The sequence below is a fragment of the Cupressus sempervirens genome, chromosome 4 (assembly GCF_028749045.1).
Source record: "Cupressus sempervirens isolate cs-2001-9-10 chromosome 4, ASM2874904v1, whole genome shotgun sequence".
NCBI classification, from domain to species: domain Eukaryota; kingdom Viridiplantae; phylum Streptophyta; class Pinopsida; order Cupressales; family Cupressaceae; genus Cupressus; species Cupressus sempervirens.
Genome location: NC_143121.1, coordinates 479,147,245 through 479,171,161, shown reverse-complemented (window position 1 = coordinate 479,171,161; position 23,917 = coordinate 479,147,245). Strand labels below are relative to the sequence as shown.

The window sequence follows — 23,917 nt, the reverse complement described above, 5'->3', positions numbered from 1 at the left end:
AGTTATGCTAAGCAGTGCTAATCTTTTGAGATTCATTGGAGTTCATAGCTTGGACAGTAAGAAGCACATGATATATATACACACGCAGCCTCTTATCATGTCATATCTCCTGAATTATTTCATATTATTGCTGCTTGGCCAATAATATAATGGTGTGCTTAAATCTCTTTGTTTTTTGAATGGTCCAGTCGGACCCTGTAAAATTGTATGCAAGCAAATTCGAACTAATGAGGGACTATCATACCAATCATCTAAGGAGTCATCGGCTACAACCTATTTCTGTTTTCTTTTTCTACATTACTCTCTAAAGCTTACGTATTCTAATGAGGAGGATATTGTGTCTAGGTTGTATGCTTCCTAATACAGTGGCACCAATCTCATATGTCACTGAGATTATGGAAGCATACCCCCTGCTGAAGGGTGTCTAATTACATAGAAATCATAACCCTTTCTTGACCACATTCAGAGAACTCTTGAAACGCAAAACATATTTCTTTATATAACCAACATAATGTAAGCTGGAAAATTACACCAGATATCATCAAGGATGGACAAGAATGGCACAGATGAGTGGTGTAGTCCATGTATGGACAATCTTCAAAAAATACAAAGATGTATCAGAATTAAGATAAGATTACAATCTGAAATTAGTATCCAGTCAGCTCATGGTGGGAAATTGAGTGTTGTTTATATCTGTCAAGTTGAGAAGTGGGTGATCGGGCACATAGTGTCTTTTGGAAATCCCTGGGTAGGGTAGGTTTAGTGGCGAATGATGTTGTTATGATCACTAGAGGTCAAGATAGCTCATAGTCGGATGGATACTCTATTAGGAGGGTTATGCAGTCTAGTCAGCTATGTAGTTGACAACTCTACACTAGAATGCTCAAGTGGCTGGACGAAATGGTGTACAAGTGCCTTATCATGCGCAGAGTAGGGCCATTCTCAATTGAGAATGAGTTGGGATTACACTAGGTCCATGGTTGGGAGGTTAAGCATCTACCAATGCTTCTCCTTTCCTCCAAATGCCAAGACCTATATGGAACATATCCAATTCTACATTCTACTTCACTTGACATAGTATGATCTGAACCTTGCTAGTACTTCATTGATTTCTTTGATTCGTAACTTATTTCAGTTTCAGCTATATATCTTATGCAGTTACTTTTCTGTTATAAAAAATCGTAGTTATAATATTACAGTTAGATATCGTTTCACTTTCATGTGTAATATATTTGGTTAATCTAATTTGATTATTTCTTCTAAAGATAGCTAATCTTTCATTTGGTAGTTAAGGCTTATCATCTGAATGCAGTTAATCAGTTATTTTCGTTAATCTTTTTCAAGTAAATGGGTATCTTCCTTACTTTTATTCGATTAAATAATGGGTACTTAACTTTTAGAAATTTTAGTTGTTACAGGAGTGACATAAAGTTCCAGCTCAGGGCAAAAGTAGAACGTTTGCACATTTACTCTAGTCACCCATGTAATAACTCCGCCAAAGTTTTAAGACCATGGCTAGAATGTAACTTAAATGGTATGCACCCAAGATGGTTAAAACTTAAACCATTATAAACTTTTGTCAGTGCAATTTTAAGATGGATGAAGCATTATAAAATTCTGCCCATTTGTCCAAGTTGGTCAAAATTTTAAATAACTTCGGCTAATGGAGAACAATGGCACCACAATTCACTTATATGTCCATTAAAGCAAAACTCAATTTTAGAGCATGTTAACTTCAACTTATTCATCAGAGCTATATCACCATTGAGATCTCAGCATATTTTCAAGGTTGCATGGGGATGGGGGTACTTGGGTACTTAGGGTACTAGTACCAGTACAGCTATTTCTCAATATTGGGGACAGGGGTACTTGGGTACTTCAAACTTTTTTTATGTAATTTAATATTTATAGAAAATCTGAAAATATGTGTTATGGCAATGGTTTTTTAAAACAAGAACAGTGATAAGGTTTGTAAATGCAATGTATTGGTTTCAGTTTCAGATTTGCAGTATGTTTGTATTAATAATATATGATAAATGTATAGATGAATAACAGAGACTGCACACTTTAAACATGAACAAGAAGATCATAAAACATATAACAATGACATATTGCAAATGATAAACTTCTGACTTGAACAGTGATAATGTTTTACAACAAGCTTGATAAACAACTCGCTAATACACACACAAAAAATTGAAACAAAAAATCAGAAATCTTAATCAAGTTCCTTAGCTATGGTGCTCTCGACTAAGTACCCCGTACTTTGGGTACGTGTACCCAGTACTAGGGGTGTGGATACACATACCCATGCACCCTAGATATTTTAAAGTGTGTTCCGCTCATATTTTTTTCCACAAAAAGATATTCCTATTTTAGGTGGTTTCATTTGGATTGGTTGTTTGGATAAGATTGGCTTTAAAATTTCTTTCTTTTGAGCTTTCTAAAGCCCTTTAAGCATGTTGACTTAAAGCACATTTTTTGGGATTATGAGGTGACTATTTTAAAGGGTGCCGACTATCCTCCCTAAAAAACACACCAAAAGTCAAAAAAAAAATTCAGATCGCCGAAAATACAGTGATTTTTTCTCAAGTTTTTTGCTGTTTTTTTATTACAAAACATGCAGATCATGAAGAACAAATGCTGAAAATTTCAAAAAAATCCGTCATGTTTTTGATTTTCTGATTTTTGGTCAAAGGTGCATTTTGCAGGTAGGATAGCTGCACTTATTTTAAAGTCCCAAACTCCCAAGGATTAGTTGTTTGGATAAGATTTTCTTTAAAATTTCTTTCTTTCCAGATTTCCAATAGCCTTTAAGCATGTTGATTTAGAGCTCATTTTTCGGGATTAAAAAATGACTATTTTAAAGCCCCAGAGCCCAATGATTGGGCAATCATAGTATATAAATAAGTAGTCTGAGCAAAAAAACTAGGGAGTTGATAGTTGATAATGTGCTTATGCTGCCAAAGATATCATACAACATGTGTTTGTAATTTCATAGATTAGACTAAGTGTTACTGCTAACTGTCAAAGCTTTTGTTGATATCATTTGTATTTTGTAAGCAATAGATAGGAAGTTGTGTCTGTTTACTTAGTTTTTTCTTTCAATCTATAAAATCTCATTTGTAAGGTACAACTACTAATATTATAGTGTGTGTATCCAAGACAGAAACACAGGCAAATGGTTATCTCTTTTATACAAATCACCCTCCGTGAATCTTGTTAAGTGTGTTTATCTATATATATTATCTATAGTTTTTTATCATTGGCATTTAAGTTTAGGTCAGTTTAGATCTCAAAAGGATTCTCTAAATTTTAAGAGGTTTTGTATCTCACACACTGTTATGTTTTGTGTTGTCAAGCATAAAGGCAAAATTAAATTGCTAACAGAGTGTGATAGTTGAATTCATTCAGTTTGTGCAAGATTCTCAACAAAATATTCTCAAAGCTTCCAAGTTCTACCTATTCAAGTGGCTTCATGTGATTCTTAACAACATATTCTCAAAGCTTCTATGTTCTACCCATTCAAGTAGCTTCATGTGATTATCCTCAAGCTAAGGACAAATAAATCGCAGAAAATCCTCATCTGATTTCTTCCCTGGGTCTCAAATAATGTGATGTCATTCAGAACTACAGAGTCTATTGAGTATGCTTTAAGTGTTATGCTCAGAATCCAAAGACAGGGTAATCTGATCAGGTTGGCAACATTAATTTGGATTCAGAGATGATATTGAAGCTGGGAAGAAGGCAGTACTGAGTTTTGGGATGGAACAGAAAGTCAAATTATATTAAATACGGTAATCAGAAGAAATTCCATGTTTAAACTGAACGAAATGCAAGGATTAGAATCTAAAGAAAAGGATTCACTTAAAACATTGTTTCTTATAAAGTCTCAGTATTTGAAAGAGTAGGATTAATACAACTTTTACAATGGAAAGCTTAATAAAATTGTAGATGGACAAGTCTGTGAAGGTGAAGGACAGACAGATGGAATATTAGGACATTCTATATGAAAATACAGACATCCAAATGCTCTGGAGACTCTCAGTGATACATGAAAAATTTCCCTAAGTTTCAAAGAGAAAGGCTGCATTAGAAGTCTACAGTGCATTGAAAGAAAAAAAACCAACGTTCAGATTCAGGGATGCCCGTCTATTTGAAGCAAACAATATTCTCTCATGGTGAAAGAGATAGATTTGCTTCAAAAGCACCTGCTAAAAGTAATCTAAATTAGGTCAAATATCTGTTGGCTGCCACCAATAGTAACATAAAAGAAAACAATCTGATTGTAATCACTCGTAATGGCCTACCTCCTCCCTTTAACAATCTGTTGACAATTTTACTTAGATCACTCAAACCAACATTGCCTTTAATAGGTTCTGTAACAAACTCTTACAAATAAGACAATACGAACAATGCCTTTGATAGGTTGTGTAAAGAGCTATTACAAAAAGATAAGATGAAAATTTCTTTTAAAAAAGTGTATCTTTTTAATCTATTTGGATTCCACAATCCATATGAATTCATAGATGGTTTCTGGGTTTGATTGTGTGAGAATTTTTATCCTCAGTGTTTCGGATCTGGTTTACAGAATTCCCTACCAGTTCTGTGCAATCTCCTTCTGATGACATATTACAAAAAAGAGATGATAACACTCTGTTCAAATGGTCAAATTAGAAATTACTCATGGCAGAGCATGCCTTAACATAACGAATTGGTCTCACCATTTCTCATGATGGTTTGAAGGTTCACAACTCTAACCCCAGGATCCTCTCCTATTAACTACTCCTCACCAGAGCAATCTATCCCTGATTGCAAAAATGAATTGGATGCCTACAGCCAGCGTGGAGAGTTTGACCAAGATCTGCACACGCATCAACAAAGCGATGAAGTGCATCCATGCACGGCAGAGACCATGCATCAGTGGAGAATTAGATTGAAACACCTGATGCACCAAAAATTAGTGCATCTTACCCTCAACGCCCATGTTGTGCAGAGACACACTAAGTGTCCAAGCATGGCATATGGAAGCCCATGAAACACAGAAGCATCATGACTTGGATGCCACACAGTCAGGGTCCCTATTGCTCAGTCTCAAACTTATAATACAGAGATGGGCATGTTTCGAACAAAGGTTTCACATGCTACTAGAGACAATGTTACACAAAGAACCAACAATAAATTATGTCCATTCAAGATTGACATGGCTAGTAACATAGACAATACTAATGAACAGTAAACAACTAAGTATAATAGGTAATTTGGGGGGAAAACATAGCCAGCAGAAGGAAAGTGATTTAGGTTGCTTTAATTCAAAGTCATCTATGTGAACACATGAATTCTGGACTCTAGGAACAATGAACAGAGAACAGAGGAACTTGATGAAAATCTCGAGATTGATACTAGCTCCTTGAAAGTCTCAGACAAGACAGAGAATGCTCCTGGATTGAGCTGGTCAACACGACAGTGAAAACTTCTTGCAAAATTTTCTGATTATGAATTACTATATTCAGAAGAGGCAGGGCCAGAGTCATTACTCTCTGACCAAGTAGAGCCTGCAAGCTTTAAGAAGGGTTGCAAAGCATTCTCAGAAATGAAAGGATACAATGCAAGAGAAAATGGACTCCTTACTTGCAAATGAAACTTGGGATTTGGTTCCATTACCACCAAATCAGAAAGCTCAGAAAAATTGATGGATTTTTCGGTTGAATGATGAAGATACAAGTCAGAAAACATATAAAGCCAGGTTGTTTGTGAAAGGATTTGATCAGGAAAAGGGAATTAATTTCAATGAAATCTTCTCACCCGTAGTCAAAATGACCACCCCTTTTGTATCATTTTGGCATTGGTTGCAGCTCATAATCTTGAGCTTGAACAACTTTGATATAAAAATGGTATTTCTTCATGGTGACATAAATGAAGAAATTTACATGATGCAACCTGAAGTTTTTGTCAAAGATGGACAAAAACATTTATATTGTAAATTAGAGAGAATTTTATATGGGCTCAAGCAAGCCCCAAGGCAGTGGTACCTCAAGTTTAGCAGATTTATGATTGAGAATCATCTCGTTTGCTGTGAATCTGATCTGTGTGTCTACTACAAAAAGTTACCAAATGGTACATTTGTTCTTCTCTTGCTCTATGTTGATGACATGTTAGTTATTGGCTCTAAAATAAAGTTGATTGATGAATTGAAACAGAGGCTAGCACAAAGATTTGGAATGAAAGATTTAGAGGTAGCAAGACAGATACTTGGTATGACCATTATCCAAGATAGACAGAAGAAAGAGATAAAGTTGTCTCGAGAACATTACATTCTCAAAGTTTTGGTGAGATTTGGCATGGTGGATGCCAAAGCGGTCAGCACTCCATTAGCCGAACATTTCAGATTAACTTCAGCCATGTGTCCCAAGGCACACGAGGAACAAGCAAAAATGAAATGCATTCCATATTCTTCAATTGTGGGCAGCCTTATGTATGCTATGGTGAGCACTCGTCTGGATATTGCGCATGCAGTGGGAGTAGTAAGCAGATTTATGAGTAATCTAGGTAAACAAAATAAGAATGCAGTCAAAACAGATCTTGAGGTATCTCAAAGGAAGTTCTGACTTTGTGTTTAGTTTTGGTGGCAGAGATGCATCATTAAAAGGTTTTACTGATTCTGATATGGCTGGAAATTTAGACAATTGAAGATCCACTACTATTTATGCATTTACTTTTTCCAGAGCAGCAATCAGTTGGGCCTCAAGGTTGCAACAAGTAGTGTCTCTTTCTACAATAGAAGCTGAATATATTGCTCTGGTTGAAGGAGCAAAAGAGATGATTTGGTTGCAGCGTTTATTTGGTTATATAAATTATCCTCAATATGGTTCTGTTTTGTTTTGTGATAGCAAGAGTGCTATTCACTTAGCAAAGGAATGTTGCTTTTCACAGTCAGACTAAACACATTGAAGTGTGTTTCCACTTCATTCAAAGCGCACTTGAGGAGGGCAAACTTCAAGTGGAGAAGATAGACACCAAGTATTATTAAACTTCATGTATAAATGCCTACACTTCATTCGATGTGCACTTGAGGAGGGCAAACTTCAAGTGGAGAAGATAAACACCAAGTATTATTAAACGTTGTGTATAAGTGCCTACATTAAACATGGCGAAGAGTGAAAAAGCGCACCCAGAAACATAAATGTATATAAGCTTGTCTTTAATAAGATTATGCAAGCTATTGAAAATCTTAAGGGACTCAGGCTTATGTATTGAGTATAACTGAATTCTTAAAAGGAGCATCTGGGTTTTGAAACCTACATATATTTAGATTAAGGGTTAAGGTACAAGCAGCATTCAAAACCTCCTGAGTATTCTAGATGCTACTCCTTCACCAGTATGACAATCGCATTTAAAAGTAGCACAATACAAAGAAACTAAGAAATTTTCTAAAACAATCTTTTAAAGTATATCTGATTTTGACTCTCCTCTGAAGCTTTCAAGGCTTCCATGTATAAGTGTCGCCATCGCTTGCATCAATTTTTTATTGCATATTAAATTAGAGACTTGAGATTTGAGTAATCCGAATACTGCCATATTGTTGTTTAGTCAACTACAATTATAATTAAATTTGGTGCAAAGGTGAATTGTCGCATGTCTCTCGTAGGCCCGTTAAAAGATTGAAAGTTGCTGAGTATTTCCGTGTATGCTTGCTCGATTTCTGGTTGCATAAGTGCGGACCTTTAATATCTCCACAGTTGCGATTACTATCGATAACTACTTTTACGTTCGAGACAAAAAGCATTGATGTTCATGCGTGATCTTTCTTAAATAACAAACCCACTGATGCCTCTGCACAAAAGAAGTTATCAAGACCGTAATCTCTAACAAGGACATTAGGATTCATTCCTTTTAGAAGTTCTAACTAATAATTTCAGTTATCAGTGTCACCCTCTTATAATTTACAAGAGGATTTTGAGGAACTCTTCAGATAGTTGGCTCAATAATCCAATCATTCATAAGTTTTACAAAAGTAGTTTGTTATGAAGCATGACTTCGACTACATACTGTCGCCATGGAACCAATAGAAATTATCTTCCAGTAATTTCAAAGACAGATATCAACAGCCTCGGAGATCAAAAGTTAGTTTCCCACTACAAACAAACACTCGATACTTCCACATCGAATGCAAAAGCATCATTTGAAAGTGGCACAAATTTGTGCATTTTTACTTCAAAATTAGCCAAAAACGATTTCTTCTCTGGTAGGTTCCATTCCATTTGTTAAGATAACCCTGAGCAGAGTTGGCAATGAAGAAAGGAAGGACTTACTTGTGAGCACTGTACTCTTGTTCATACTTTATCATCTCCTCTGAAGAGCAAGATTTTATGATCTGCTCAGAAGAGGAAGACGCTGACATTATTGTGCGACATAGCAATCGAAAGATTTCAGGTCGCCTCCTCATCGCCATTGTCATGTTGTTCATTGTGGCTTTGCCTTGGGCTCGCCTCAAAATGTATGCTGCCTATAAGTTGAGCCTTCTGTTTGTTTATCCTTCTGTTTGCTTATTTCCCCTGCCTTACTGCTCTAGCATTTATGCAACGTACAATATGTGTCCCGCCTCCGATTAACGGGATCCGTTTTACCTATGAGGGCAGAGAACAGCGCAGAATCCGTTTTCCATATTCCTGTTTCCTTAACTCGTGTAATGAGTTTCTAGTTAGTGGAAAGTTTGTTATGTAGAGTTTAGTTTGAAAAAATATTGACTAATTATCTTTGTGGATTTGATTGTGTATGTGATTTTTAGCATCAATGTTTGGGATCACACTTCGTAATTTTTAGCATTCTCTCATCCTAATGATAGATCACAAAGTGTGATCCGAAACGTTGATGCTAAAAATCACATACACAATCAAATCCAGAAAGATAATGCCATAATAGAATGGTAACAATTCTAGTCATTTTAGAATTGTTACCATTCTATTATGGCATTCTCTCATCCTGAAGATAGATCACAAAGTGTGATCTGAAACGTTGATGCTAAAAATCACATACACAATCAAATCCAGAAAGATAATTAGTCAAAAATGGATTGTGGAACCCTGATAAAATTCATTGAAAAAATATTACTAGTAGGATTTTTCATACAAATATTTTATTTCAAGTATTTTAATTGTAATATAAAAATAGTTCTATATATTTATTATTATTATTATATTATGTAATATAAATATTTAAAATATGTCAATCTGTATTATCATATTAACAAGCATATATAATCTATATGAGGTAGAAAAGAAGAGATGAGCATACAAAAAGTAGAGAGTAGGGTAAAGGATAAGAGGGGTAAAGAGGAAAGGAGGAGAAAATGAAGATGATAGATTTATTTTGAATTAGGAGGGAGGGAAAGAGAGTGGTGAAGGGTAAGAAGGGGTAAATAGGGAAGAAAGGAGGAAGGAAGAGAGTGAATGATATTTAACATATATAGGGAGAGTGGGGTGTAGTGCCTGCCCCTAAGTCGCATTTCTGTCATCCTTGCCAAACTCTTTTAGGCCAATTTATGTTTGATGATTAGTATTATTATTTTAGAGATTATCAGATGTTGTTGTACACTCAGTTTATTATATGATGAGATTACTTGGTACTTTATATTTCATGCATGTATGATGATTATTCAATATTTTCAGTTATCGATGATGATTAGTTAGATGGTTTATTATCACACATGCTTTCTTATGGATACTTACCCCATACTGCATGTGTATGGTGTGCGTGTTTGTTTTTATTTATGTATGGTGTTTCTGATGTGGTTAAGGAAGGGAGTCGTAGTCACCTGCTAGTCGGGATCTACACGATGCACCACTTCCTGCCATTGTCTGTTTAGCTTAGAATATTGCGTCTGTACATGCGTGAATTTTATGCAGGTTGCAGGTACCGGGTATCGACTTCCCTGAATTGCCAGGATGAGCGTACCCTATCGCATTATCTCCATGGTAAGAGAGGGGAGATAAACTCTTAAGTCCAAATCCTAAACCCTTTAACCAATTGTCCTAATTGATAATTAGGACAAGTATCTGAGTTAAGTACCCTCCGAATGCATCAAATGATGTTATTTCGTGATTATAACCCTTTTTGTTTGATTTAGTATGGTTCTTCTATGATGGGTTTTTATATGTTGCTTTATGAGTCCTTGATGTATTTTCTATTAATTAAGTTTAATTAAAAGGATTAATTAATGATTTAATTTAATAGAAAATTATTATGATATTTTAATATTTAATTATATTTAATTAATTGAGAAATTAATTAAATAAAAAGAATTAGATTTGGAGATAAAAGTTTAAGGATAATTTAGAACATTATAATATTTATTTAATTTAATAATAATATATTTAGAGTCCATTTTTAAATAAATGCTAAATATTATTATTAATTGAATTAATAAATATTTTATTAATTAAGTTTCTAAAATGAATTAAGAAGTGGAAAAGATATTAAATTATTAAAAAGATTCTACATTGCATGATACATGCATAAGTTTAAAATAAAAGAAATTTATTAAAAAGATTAATTAATGATTTAATTTAATAGAGAATTATTTTGATATCTTTAATATTTAATTAATTGAGAAATTAATTAAATAAAAGAACTAAATTTGGAGATTAAAGTTCAAAGATAAATTTAGAACAGGATAATATTTATTTAATTTAATAATAATATATTTAGAGTTCATTTTTAAATAAATGCTAAATATTATTGTTAATTAAATTAATTAAATATGCTATCAATTAAGTTCTAAAATAAATTAAAAGTTGAAAGATATTAAATTATTAAGAATTCTAGATCGCATGATCTAAGCATGAGTTTAAATATGAGAATTAAATTAAAAGATTAAATAATAGAAATTAATAATGTTATTTTAATTTCATGAAGTGCACATGAGATTAAAGTAATAAATTAATCTAAAATAGAAGTCAAGTAGAATATTAAATAAAGTTATTTAATAAATCAACTTAATGTGCATGAAAGATGAATGCAAAATAAAATAAAAGATAAGAAAGGTTAATTGGAGTTAACTCAGTTGTGCAAAGAGTCTTCTCGGGTGAACGCACAATTAGTGCCCCGATTTGAGGAGAAAATTTGCTTATCACAACATTGAAGGTTCATTTTCTGGGGACATAAAGATTGGACACGAATTTTGGGGGAGAGAAATTTTTAGGGACGAATCTGGATGCAAATTTGTGGAAGCTAATCTTCTCACAATTCTCGATTGGTTACGTGTTAGCATCAGATTGAGGTAGGATCTTGTGTTGTGATCACTGATTGAATTATGCAATTTGATATTATTGTCTTCTTCGTGACTGTGCATCTGATTGTTTGTACTTCATTACAACGAATCTTTCAATCTTGTAAACTTGAATCCGGGCATGTATGTTGTTTTCATCTGGTTACGAGATTATATATATATCGTTGCAATTCTCCCTCAGTCGAATTAGAATTATAATTTGGGAAGGGTTTGACTCTAAAGATAAAGATTTTAAATTGAAAATTTTGAATGGTTAATGGAATTTTCTCTATCAGATTATAATTGTAAATGTTATAAAAAATAAATAGAATAAATAAATTAAAATAAAAATAAAAATTATTTATTTATTTAAAATATTGTTATTGGAAATCTAAAATAAATTAAATTACATGTTCAAGCAATTGGAAGGGGATTAGTATTACGATTTTCTTTAAATCTTAAATAAGTAAATAAATAAATGAATAAATAAAGTACTTATATATAAATAAAAATAGTGTTTGAATTTAATTTTTAATGAAATTTAAATTAAAAATATACATGTTAAAAAGGAGATGGTGTTAATTTTTAAATGAACTTAAAATATATATATATATATATATATATTTATAAAAAATGAAATACCCCCACTTACCTTATTAATATCAGCAGCCATCCATGTCCTATGACTGCGATTACGCAGTACAACATACGTGCATTGTGTTGGGGGGGGGTTTAATATCAGCCGCACGACTTTATCTAAAGCCAGCGGCTTGTTTTAAGGCCGCTTGGCTATATAAAGCCAGCGGCTTGTTTTAAGGCCGCTTGGCTATATAAAGCCAGCGGTATTTCTTTTAGTATACGTGTTTTGTTAAGTATTTACATTTTAAATTTGTTAATAATTATTATTTATAATTATTATTAATAAATTTTAATAGATTAACTTTATTATCATTTAATAATGTTTTATTAATAATTTTTATTAATATTTAATAATTTAAATATTAAATACATTTTAATATAGTTTTTCTAAATATTAATTTATTAATAATTTTTGGTTAAATATTAATAAATTAATAATTAAGGAAGATATTAATATAAGTATTTAGATCAATAATTATTGATTAATTTAATTAAAATTAGTTTAATTAATGTTAATTAATGGTGGATATTATTTGATAGAATTGTAGAATTATGAATAAGATTAGTTATATAATTATCAATTAATTTAATTAAATATAATTTTTAATTAAGATTAATTAATTAATGAAGTTATATAATTAGTGAATTATTAATGAATTTGATCAATAAAGATTATTTCAAATAAATGATTATCCTTGGAATAATTTAGGGAAATTGATTTAAATATAATGGGGTGATTGCTACTTTGACTCGAATAGATGAGGGGACTAACTCGTAGGATAAAATTGAGAATCTCTTTTACCTAAAATGTACATTGAAACAAGACTGAAACCTTACTTAAGCTGAAACTTTATCAGATTAAGTTTTAGACTATTATGTTTTCTATGAACTGTCTATGTTTGGGGTTTGGTGGTCTTAGAGTGTTGACCAGTTTAGGTCGTTTACCAGAGGCTTGGGGGCTATGCGATTGTGATATTATGATGATTTGTTCTTGATCTTTCTAAACCCAACCATGGTGCTGTGTTGATATGCTCTATGATGTGTGTGGATTATTGACTGTTGTTATTGCTTTCCAGTTTCCTTGTGTGGAGCTGAGGTGTATGTATTTGAGATACTTGACTTAACCATTTTCGAGTCTCGATCAGTTATATTTGATAACCATTTTTGAGTCTCAATCAGTTATACTTGGATTGCTTTTCGGTCGCTTGAGAGGACTGAAGTGTTTGTTATGTTCTTGATGATGTCATGTTTTGACTTGACCATTTTGGAGTCTTCGATCAGTATTGTAATTTACTATTGGGATACTTTCTGGTTGCTCATTGGAGAACCATTGGATTTTTTTGATTTATCATTGATGCCTTCAGTTGCTGATAGAGAACTGTCGTGATCATATGATTATTATTGGATGCTTAGTTGTTGCTCATGAAGAACTGATGTAATTTTGTGGCTTATCTTTTATGATGTCTTTTCAGTTGCTTGTATAGAACTGAGGTGGTTTTATTATGATTCTTGGATTTATGATTTCATGAGCCTAGGGTAGGTTATCTATGTGTAGAGTTGGGAAGTGGCTTGCAATGGGGATCGGGGCCCTAAGAGGCTGCCTGGAGTAACCCATTGTAAGTTGATTTAATAAGTGAAAACATTTACACTAAATAAGGGAAAATGAACCTAATAAGATAATTGTATGTTCTCTCCCATGCCATGAGTGCTAGTACAGACTAGGATGGGGTAGAGAGGACGCTTGGTTACGACCTTGCACTCCATAGTATGCCTCGTCAGTACGAGAGGATACTAGTGGCCGCAGGGATCAGTAGGGACCCGGGATTCCTAAGGGATTGCTCGGGTAACTTCTACGTGACTTTTGCGATGACACTTTCCCGCTTGCATATTAGGTTTCCTACGTGTCTTGTGGTACCTCTGGGATTTAGATGTCGATCTTTTTAGGAACCCTTGAGTTAGCATACTTATAGGATTTCCTGGACTTAGAGAGTATTTATGATTATAGGTTTTGTTATCCTATTTGGGACTTGAGACTATCTCCTCAGCGCGGTGGGAGTGGACCATTTAGGTTCCACGCGGTCGGGTGGTAGTGCTTTTACTCTTACCATTGAGATCCGTTCCGTGGTCACCGTGGCTGGAGTTTTCGTGATTGGCATTTATCTTCACTATGTTCTTGGATTATTATGATGGATGGTTAGATTTTATGATAGATGTTTTATCATTACGGATGTATGGATGTATCATGTATGGTGAATAGATTTATATATTTTACTGTTCCTTGTATCATGGATTTGAGGATGTTGTATCTTTATCTTTACATATGTATATTCTTTTAAGCCTTTCATACCCTGTGACTTGTACAGCGGATGATTGAGCATTCCAAATTAATTTGCCGAGAGGCATTCGGAACAAATGTATATTATGGACATGGGACTTTCTGATTATTCTTTCATATGTATGTGATAGTTGTTAGACTTAGAATTAATTAAATTTAAATGTGACTCAACGTCTTGGGATCCTTAGGAAATGTAACTTGCAATGTATGGTTGTCGATGATTACATGTTATTGCTTCCGCTACTATGTGTTTGATGTGTATGTTTTACATTCTTACTTTAAAAAAAAAATATTTAGCAAACTTAGTGAAACTTTAGGTTAATTCTTTTGGATCCCTTGGCGGGGCGTTACATGGGGATATTGAGAGAAGAAAAAAGTAAGAGCAAGTGCTATAGAAAGATATAGACTAGTTATTAAGTAAAAGCAAGGATTGTGTGTCAAAATAAAGGTTTAAAATATAATGATTTTAAAAGACAAATAACTATTCTCCAAATTAATTTGGATAAAAAATATTATTCTTTATAATTTTATAAAAAGGTAAATAATGAGAAATTTTCAAAAATAAAAATAGAATAAATAAATATAATGTTAAAATATATTAAGTAATTCTAAAAACAAACAACACTAAATTTAAGTTCATCACTTTGTATAATGTGTTGATTAAGTGGGGTACATGAGATAACCACTCATTGAGATCACAAACTTGTGTCTCCACTAATTTTATGTACACATAAGTTTGAGCCTCCTATTAATGAAGATGAGATCTTTGATTTGTGACCTCCCTTTTTAAAATATTAGAGAACATTTATTAAAGAAAAATTAATTGATATTAAAAAATTATAAATAAAATAAAATATTAAATTCGTAAGTTTGAATTGATTTTATATTTATAATGTCTTTTAAACAATAGATTTTATGAAATTTAATTTAAAATACAAAAACATTATTTATTTCATTGAATTTTGAGTACGACTAATGCTAATTAAAAGATAAAAGATTCCGATGAGCTACCCACGCGGTTTCTTTGTCTTTATGAGTAAATGCCAAATAATCTAATTTATTTCTGGGAAACCAAAATCGAGGGGTGCAGGTTTTTCACAAGATTAAATTCCTTTTACGAACACGACAATAATGCCTTATTATTATTATTATTAAATTAATGATTCTAGTGGGATTTCCACGAATGTTCTCCCTTGCTCGTGAATGTGAAGATGATGGCGACAAAACAAAGGCAGAGATGATGACGAACGGTCAACATTCCCAGTAGGAACTACTTTTCACGTAATTGATATGCAGGAGGAGATCACAGATATTAATATTTACATTAAAAAATTGCATTGTTTATTTTGAAAAAATAATTATTTATTTTTTAAGATATAAATTGTGAGTGGATATATTGGTTCTATGTGAACTTTTCAACTTTATTAAAAGATCAAGAGTTCTTTGATAGATATTTGAACATATTATGTTTATTATTATTAGTCAAATAGTCTAATGGTCCAGTAGTGAGCATGAAGTTTTTTTTTTTTTTTAAAGACTATTGCAATAATTCAAGTTTTGAAAATGAGTTAAAAAATAATTAAGATAGGTTATTTTTGTTTTTTTGATTGATTTGTCATTAAAGACTAAAAGAGGAGTAAAAATTTATTAAGACAAAAAAAAAACAAAAAGAAGAGCTCAACAAGGAGTTATGTCTTGAACAACAATGGCATCTAACTCACAAGATAGATCCAAGGGTATTTGCCCCCTATCCACAATATTCCAATCCTGAACATGATTAGAAGCTCATTTGACCAAGCAATCAGTAGCTCTATTCTATTCACGATGAATGTAATTAAAACTAACGGACTCTAGAGAAGTACAAAAGAGAAGAGTTTGATTAACAACAATTGCCAACTAACATCCTCAAGCAACTACGAAGTAAGCAAATTCACCACCACTTGAGAATCAGATTCACAAATAAGCTTGCACCATCCCCTCAAATAACATTGCTCCACAACAAATAAAATGGCTAGGGCCTCCATGAGATTGTTAGTATGCCAACTCTTATGCACTGAGAAAAGAAATTGAACTTCTCCAGAGCCACATCGAGCCACACCCCCAATGCCAACCCGACCTGAATTTCCCTGAGAAGAATCATCAGTGTTGACTTTAAGAACACCAAGTGGAGGAGGCGACCAATGATGACCCACACGGTTCACCTGTCACTTCCCCTGACGTCTACGATGGTTTGGAACATTATGATACCGTTGATCTACAGCTCTAAGAACTCATCCTAAAAATGAAAGTTAAGATGACTACAAATAGCAAGATCACCTGGATTCATTCCTCCATCTAACTTACACTTAGCCTGAATAATGTCCTTAAGAGAATGGGAAATCCTCCACCAAAGACACTTGACTCCAATCTGGACATCTGAAAGATTCGTCAATTTCTCTCCAACCAGATAAACCAAAGAATAAAAGAGGGTCCAACAATCCATGTAGCCTAAAGAGGTGAAGCCTTGGAGGGGGCACTCCAAAAGCGATCCCAAAACTTAGGCAAGGAGGAAGCATGCCGACAAGAGCAACCCCAAGCACTCCACAAAAGATGCCATGAGTGGGTAGAAAAAGAATAATGGAAGAAGAGATGAGAGACAGACTCCTCTCCATTACGACATAGCACACAAAAGGATGGTCCTTGAAATCCACATTTACAAAGATTATCCTACGTAAGATACTGGCTGTGAGCCACCAACCACATGAAGAAATTACATTTGGACCAAGAAAACTTATTCCAAACTTGTTTCCACCAAGGGACCTTAGCATCCCCTAACAATTATTTAGTAATCTCCTAGTACCTAGCAGAACTAGAATATTTACCAGATAGGGTACCACCCCAAGCCAAAACATCTGGCCCTAGAAGAGAGCAACACTCCCTAGAAACCAAAATTCTAGAAAGCTCTTGGTGGTCCGCCTCTAAGCCACTGAGAGGCCAATCTGAAGAGTACTTTCATCTATATCCGGCAACAAGACCCAGCTGGTAAGGAGTCTTATAATGAGACACTTTATATCATCCAATAGCAAGAAAAGAATCGCATAGAACCTAAAGATAAGGGTAAATAGATAAGATGGGAGGGTTGTCATCCCAAGCATTAGACCAAAACAAAGCCTCAACTCCTCCTTTATATATTCAAAAAAGGCCCCTCTTAACCAATTGAGCTCCAGTCTTGAGAGTCTTCCACACCATAAAGAGATAACTTTCAAGAGGAAGCGTGGAAATAGAACAAGGATCAACAACTCTAAAATACTTGTGAGTAATTATGCAAGCCCAAAGTTTATTTTGTCCAAAACACCATTGCCAGTAAAGCTTAGCAGCCAAAGCTTGGCTACTCAAGATTCAAGATTGGAGGCCAAGACCACCCTCCTTCTTATGCCTGCAAATAGTCTCCCAATTGATCAAACTCCATTTAGAGTTACACAAATTACCACTCCAAAGGAATTATTGAGAAAGAGCATCAAATTCCTTGAGAAGGTAAACATGAGTAGTTTGAACCATGCTTCTATAAATGGGGAGTGCTTGAATAACAGATTGAAGAAGGGTAACATGAGCAACAATAGATAGTCATGTATGGGTCCAGCTTTTTACCTTCTCTTGAAGCTTGTTAATTAGATTCTACCAAAAGAGTCATGGCTGCCTAGAAACAATGATAGGAATGTCAAGATATGTCAAAGGGAGCAAACCAATATGATACCTAAGGATATTAGTAATCCTTTGTTGAATAGGTTCAAGAGTGTTAAAGAAATATACAGAAGATTTGTGTTCATTAACTTTCTACCTATTTGCCACCAAATAAATATCCAAAGTATGTTGGAAGGTATTAGCTTCCTTAACTTGAGTGATTCTTGCAAGAGCAAAGTCATCAACAAATTGAAGATGAGAAAGAGAAGGTAAACCATTTCCCCAACGCCACTTCTAGATAGAGTTCTAGGACACTTGATGCTTAATGAATCTACCCAAACCCTCAACCATAATAATGAAAAGATAGGGGGAAGGAGGATCACCTTGGCAAAGACCCCTAAAAGCACCAAATAACTGGGAAGGTTGATCATTAAGAAGAACAGAGAAAGAGGCATAAGTGACATAGCTTATAGTCCAACTCACCCACTCTGAGGTAAAGCCAAAGGTAAGAGGAATATTCCTTTGAAAGCTCCATTTGGCTCTATCATAGGCCTTATCCATATCCAACTTAATGAACATGGATCACTCCCTTGAGCTAGCCATAGAGTGGATAGCTTCAGTAGCAATAACCACCCCATCTAAGATTTGTCTTCTTATAACAAAACCTCCTTGTTCTTTTGAGATAATAGAAGGAAGCCACTTTTTAAGTCACTCCACAATCAGCTTAGTAATAAATTTGTAAGCCATGTTACATAAAGCAATACATCCTAAAATCTCCAATTGATTAGCCCCAGCTTTTTTAAGGATAAGAATCAAGAAAGTAGAATTCAATGCCTGAAGCATCTACTTGCTAGAATAAGATTCCTTGACAACTTCTAACAAATCCTAATTAATTATGTCCCAAAAGTTCTGAAAGAATTCAACAGGAAAGCCATCAGGGCCAGGAGCTTTTCCCTTAGGCGTATCAAAAACTACCTCCTCCAACTTAGCCAAAGAGATCAAGCACATAACATAATCAGTCATTTCCTAAGAAATAAGGGAGGGAATACAAGACAAAATAATATGCTCGTCATTATCAGTAGGAGGAGAATCCTTGAAGAAGAGTTTAGAACAGTACCGAGTAGCCTCATGAAACAAAGTTGGCAAGGAAGATAATTCGATACCTTCAGAATTAACCAAACAAGAAATATAGCTCTAATTCTAACAAGATTGCACAGTCTTGTGGAAAAAGGGAGAGTTCTTATTGCCTTCTTGGAGCCAATCAATTCTAGCTTTTTTCTTCTTGAATATTTCCTCCCAAATTTCCATTCTTCCACATCTCTTGAATTAAGGGCTTCAACTTTCCCCAAATCCTCCAAGAAACCAAGATCCCTAATCTGTCTAGTTATGATCATTTTGTTCTTCTGCTTGATTGGCATTGTTTTGTCTTGTTCAACTTTCACTAGCTCGCTTGGTCTTTACCACACTTGGTCACTACTATATTTTCTTCTTCATCTTTCTCAGCCATAACTATCACTCGGCTATTACTATTTTCTTGGCTTACTCTTAAATTCCTTATTCTTTTGTTTTAGATCTTTCATTGATTGACCATTGTTCACTAGGTTTTTCTTGTGTCTAATTGATTAAATAATACATTACCTTGCCAAAGACTAACTGATCAAGTGTCGATTGTAATTCCATCATACTTGCTCCTCTTCACTCAACAACTTCACTAGTTCATCTAGTTATCTCTCTTTTCAAATCATCTTCATCAATCAACAGGTATGACACTCTATACTATTAGTACATCAATCACAACATAACAATTGTTCCAATTGCAGTTTCCAAGCATATGAAATAGTAGAAGTATTTAATAATGGTGTAGTTTAGATGAACACAATTGATGATGTTAAATTATAATAATTGCTCAATGGGCATTAAATAAAACCTTACCTTAAACCCACTAAAAAGGAAGAATTATTGAATAATTTTAAATAGGAGTAGGAGATCATATGCATGAAAATGATAAAATTCCATAATAAATAGTATTATGTAGAATTCACTGAAAGATTGATGGATCAATTTGATGGTAGAGATCTAAAACTTAATTTCAAAGAATTGGCACAGCTAAGGCAAATTAGATCGGTTGACCAATACATCATAGAATTTCAGAAACTCTTTGTTTTGGCACAAACATTTCCAAAAGGAGACAAATAGTGCTCTTCATGGATAGACTGACAGAATCATTGAGGGGTTGGGTAAAAGGTTTCAATCCTTCCACCCTTTCTGAGGTTAAAAAAAAGGTGCAGAGCATGGCATCATCATTGCTGTCATCCTCTTGAGGATATTCAGACTCCAAACTGCTAGTGTTTCCAAAGGACAAAGATAACAAACCTCTGCCAAAGAAGCCTTTGTTGGACAAAGCTACCAAACAAGAGCTATGAAGGAAGAAAGTATGCTTCGATTGCAAGGGACCATGGGAGCCTGGGCATAGATGCCTTGGTAAAGGGAAAATACACTATATTGAAGTCATATCCAATGATGAGGACAATCAAGAGGATCTACCCACAAAAGACAACCATTCCCACAAGGACACCAAAATGGTTAATCTAAACCATATGGAGAGAATTACAACATTAGTACAACGTAGAAGAACCATCGCCTTAGCCAAGAGCCAGAGGTGTACGATATTTTGTGTACGGTAAATCCTTCAAGGACAAAGGATCATGGTGATGCTCGATAACAGAGCCACTCTAAACTTCATAAACTCATCTTTGGTGAAACGAAGAAGTCTACCTACTAAGATGGACGCAGGATTCCAGGTCAAGGTAAGTTCTCTTTCAAGCATCTCAGGATGTCTTGCCCTTCCTGAAGCCAATCCATCACCCTTGTTGCGCAATTGTCACCCAACATCATGTCAATAAATAAATGGGGTTTATACCCATATAGTGCTTTGAAGGGTTCCATCGTGACAAATATGTGATAAGTGGTATTGTAACAATATACCCCTAGATGCATCTATTTGACCCATGCTCATTGTTGTGTCGAAACATAGTTCTGGAGGTAGCCTTCTAGCCACTTGTTCACAATCTCTATTTGTCCATCTATTTGAGGGTGGTAGCTCGTGTTTGGAGACAATTATGTTCCATCCAAGCAAAACAATCATGTCCAAAAAATACTAATAAACCACCCATCTCTATCATTGACAATGTTTCGGGTTAACTCATGCAAAGGAAAAACTTCTCTAAAAAATAAGTCTGCTACCTACGCAACCTGAAAGTCAGAGGGGATGGCGAAGAAGTGTGCATACTTCCTCATCCTTTCCACCACTACAAAGATACAATCCTTCTCGTTTAATTTAGGGAATTTGGTGATGGAGTCCATAGAGATGCTTTCCCACTTCTATTCTTGTATAGGTAAGGGCTACAGTAACCCGACAGGTAAAGTGTGTTCAATTTTTTTTTGTTGGCACACTGCACATTCCCATACATACTAAAATACATCTCCTTTAAGTCCATTCCATGAAAACCTCTCCTTGAGTTGTCTGTAGGTTTTGAGAAACCCTAGGTGCCCGACCAAGGGAGAGTCATGTATTTCCTTCAAGATTTTATGTTTCAGTTTAGATTCATGCACCAAGTATATTTAATCCTCATAGTAAATGATGTCATCCACCCCATTGTATCGATCATCGTGAGTGTCATCATCCATTAGCTTACATGAAAATATGTTTTTGGAATATTTCACTAATAAGTGTGTTTTCCGGTCAGCTGAGATTTGAGATAGTAAACAGATGGTAGGTTTTCTTGACAGGACATCTACAACCACATTGTTCTTCCCCTTCACATATTCAATGTCGAAATCAAAAGCAAATCTTACTTACCCATTTTTGTTGCCTTTCATTTAGATCCAGTTGCTCCTAAAAATATCTCAAACTATTATGATCGATACAGTTAACAAACTTGGCACCTACTAGATACTGTCAAAATTTAGACAGTGCATGCACAATGGCCAACATCAGACACTCTACTTTTGTAAGCTTTTGACTCTCATAGGCTATAGGGTATCTATCTTGCATTAATACTGCACCAATTCCCTCTCTAGATGCATCACACTCTAGAATGAATGGTTGTGTGAAATCGGGTAAGGCGAGAACTAGACAAGTGCTCATTGCTTCTTTTAACTTATCAAAAGTGTGTTGCACTCTTTCATTCCATTGGAAGGGGCCTTTCTTGGTTAGATCTATTAACAATGTGCTTAGATGAGAGAAACTACTTCCAAAACTCCGGTAGTAATTACATAGACCTAAGAACCCTCGTAAATTACAGAGTGATTTTGGTGGGGGCCAGTCCAAGATAGCTTGAATCTTCTCTTGGTGGACATGCACTCCATATTTGCTAACAACATGCCCCAAGTATAATATTTATGTCATTCTGAATCCACACTTGGATTGCTTGGTGAACAAGGATTGAACCTTCATGATCCCTAGGACTTCATTCAAGTGTTCCAGGTGTTCTTCCCAAGTTTTGTGGTAAATAAGGATACCATCAAAGAATACTAACAAGTACATACACAGTTGTTTGTTGAAGATGTGATTCATGAAAGATTAAAAAGTAGCTGGTACATTCATTAATCTGAACAAAAACTTGTAATGCATGTAGTGACAACAAAAAATCATCTTCTCCACATCTTCTTCCCACATGCAGATATGATGGAACTCGAAATGAAGATCTATTTTAGAAAAATAAATTGCCCCATGCAACTCATCCAACAATTCATTGATCCTTGGAATACGGTATTTGTTTTTTATTGTCTTCTTATTCAGTGCATGGTAGTCCACACACATGTGCATCGTCCCATCCTTCTTTTTTACCAAAACCACTGATGATGCAAAAGGACTAGAGTTGGGATGGATCCATCCTTTCTTGAGCAGTTCTTGAATTGTCTTCTTGATCTCGTCTTTGAATTTCTTGGGATGACGGTAAGGCGTGGTGATAATCAGTTTGGCACTAGCTTCCAACTCGACGTTATGTTCAAACCCATAATGGGGGGTATGCCAGGGGGAATGTCTATACAAAGTTTATCATGGGTCCTCAAAATATTTTGAAGGTTATCATCCTAGTGAGGGGTCTATTATCCTTTTATAGGTTTCGTTAAAATGAAAAATGTGCAACCCATGCAATGTCGTCATGCTAAAAAATTGCTTCCATTTGCTATGCTAAAACTTCCTTCGGTCCCTCATTGGTTATTCTATGAAGAACAACGTTCTTCCCATTGACAAGAAAAGTAAAGTCCATCTGTTTGTAGCTCTGAGTGTATTCATCAAGTGTCTCCATCCACTCTATGCCCAGAATAAGCTTCGTACCATCCAAGTCCACTAGAAAGAAATCCTTTGTCATAGCGTAGTTAGCCATGGTGATACTTAGTTGGGGAACAAGCTATGTACAAGGCATAACTATCCCTCTGATGACCTTGACCTAGAATCCTACGTGTGTCTCAATAGGTGGACCTCTTCGTTTCACCAAAGATGAGTTTATGAAGTTTAGAGTGGCTCTATTATCAAGCATCACCATGACCCTTTGTCCTTGAAAGGTTCCTCATACACAAAATACCATACACCTCAGGCTCCCAATTAAGGCAATGGTTCTTTCGCATTGTAACAATGTTGTAATTCTCTCTCCATATAGTTCAAATTAACCATTTTGGTGTCCTCATGGGAATGGTTATTTTCTATGGGTAGATCCTCCTGATTGTTCTCGTCATCGGACATGACTTCAATATAGTGTCTTTTCCCTTTATCGAGGCATATGTGCCCAGGCTCCCACGGTCCCTTGCAATCAAAGCATAATTTCTTCCTTCGTAGCTCTTGTCTAGTAGCTTTGTCCAACAAAGGCTTCTTCGACAGAGGTTTGTTATCTTTATCCTTTGGAAATACTAGTGGTTTGGAGTGTCAATACCTTCGAGAGGATGACGACGACGATGATGCCATGCTCTATGCCTTTTTTATAGCCCCCGAAAGGGTGGTAGGATTGAAACCTTTT

General features: G+C 34.7%; 1 protein-coding gene across 1 annotated transcript in view; it reads right to left on the bottom strand.

Annotated features, from left to right (window-relative positions):
• Positions 1 to 8,694, bottom strand: part of DELTA-OAT (ornithine-delta-aminotransferase) — a 64,991-nt gene extending 56,297 nt beyond the window's left edge. Inside the window, exon 1 of the mRNA XM_089825587.1 lies at positions 8,313 to 8,694. Coding sequence (XP_089681713.1) covers positions 8,313 to 8,467 — 155 coding nt within the window. The 5' untranslated portion in view covers positions 8,468 to 8,694. The remainder of the gene's footprint in view (positions 1 to 8,312) is intronic.
• Positions 8,695 to 23,917: the final 15,223 nt, after the last annotated feature.